Source organism: Sinocyclocheilus grahami, unplaced genomic scaffold (genome assembly GCF_001515645.1).
Source record: "Sinocyclocheilus grahami isolate Dianchi unplaced genomic scaffold, SAMN03320097.WGS_v1.1 scaffold144.1, whole genome shotgun sequence".
Taxonomy (NCBI): domain Eukaryota; kingdom Metazoa; phylum Chordata; class Actinopteri; order Cypriniformes; family Cyprinidae; genus Sinocyclocheilus; species Sinocyclocheilus grahami.
In genome coordinates this window covers 902,068-902,729 of record NW_015505323.1, presented here as the reverse complement: position 1 = coordinate 902,729, position 662 = coordinate 902,068, and the positions used below count along the sequence as shown (strand labels likewise).

Here is a 662-nt window from a genome sequence, read left to right as displayed (position 1 = left end):
AATATTCTTTGTTTAATTTACAACTTCGGAAAATAATTTTTACAGCGTATATTTTAACAATTTATTCCTATGATGGCAAAGCTGAATTTTTTTATTAGCCATTATTTCATATTCTCATTGTTTAAAGTTCAAACTAACAGCATTTATTTGAAATGGAAATCTTTTGTAACATTAGAGATGTCTTTACTGTCACCTTTGATCAACTTAATGTGTCCTTCATATATTAATTTCTTTCAAAAAGAGTGGACTATTGGGAATGATTTTTCATTCCATTTTTCTAGATTTTACTTTTCAAATCTCTAAAAGATCACTGCCTCATTTCTCTCATCTCAACCTCTAAATCTAATGCTGTTCTCTGTGAGTGGCCCATTCGCCCAACAGGAGCCTGAACTCAGCTGTACATGTCTAGAAACCTAACATTAGTGCAGACTGCCTCCCTCCCTCACACACATAAAGGACAGAAACAGAGAGTGCATCCAACTCGCTTGACTTTTTCACACACATTCCAAGCATTACATACATACACAGACTCAGATTCATACCTGGGGGTTTTGGTCTCCTGTTAGCGAACAGAGATGTGGAACAAATTTACTCAAACTTAAGGGCTGAGCACCGTAACTAAGAGAGAGAGAGAGAGAGAGAGAGAGAGAGAGAGAGAGAGA

At 36.3% G+C, this 662-nt stretch overlaps 1 protein-coding gene across 1 annotated transcript in view; it reads right to left on the bottom strand.

Moving 5' to 3' along the window:
• LOC107591652 (CLIP-associating protein 2) overlaps positions 1–662 on the bottom strand; it is a 56,775-nt gene that overhangs the window by 50,106 nt on the left and 6,007 nt on the right. The window contains exon 5 of the mRNA XM_016280872.1: positions 543–618. Coding sequence (XP_016136358.1) covers positions 543–618 — 76 coding nt within the window. The remainder of the gene's footprint in view (positions 1–542; positions 619–662) is intronic.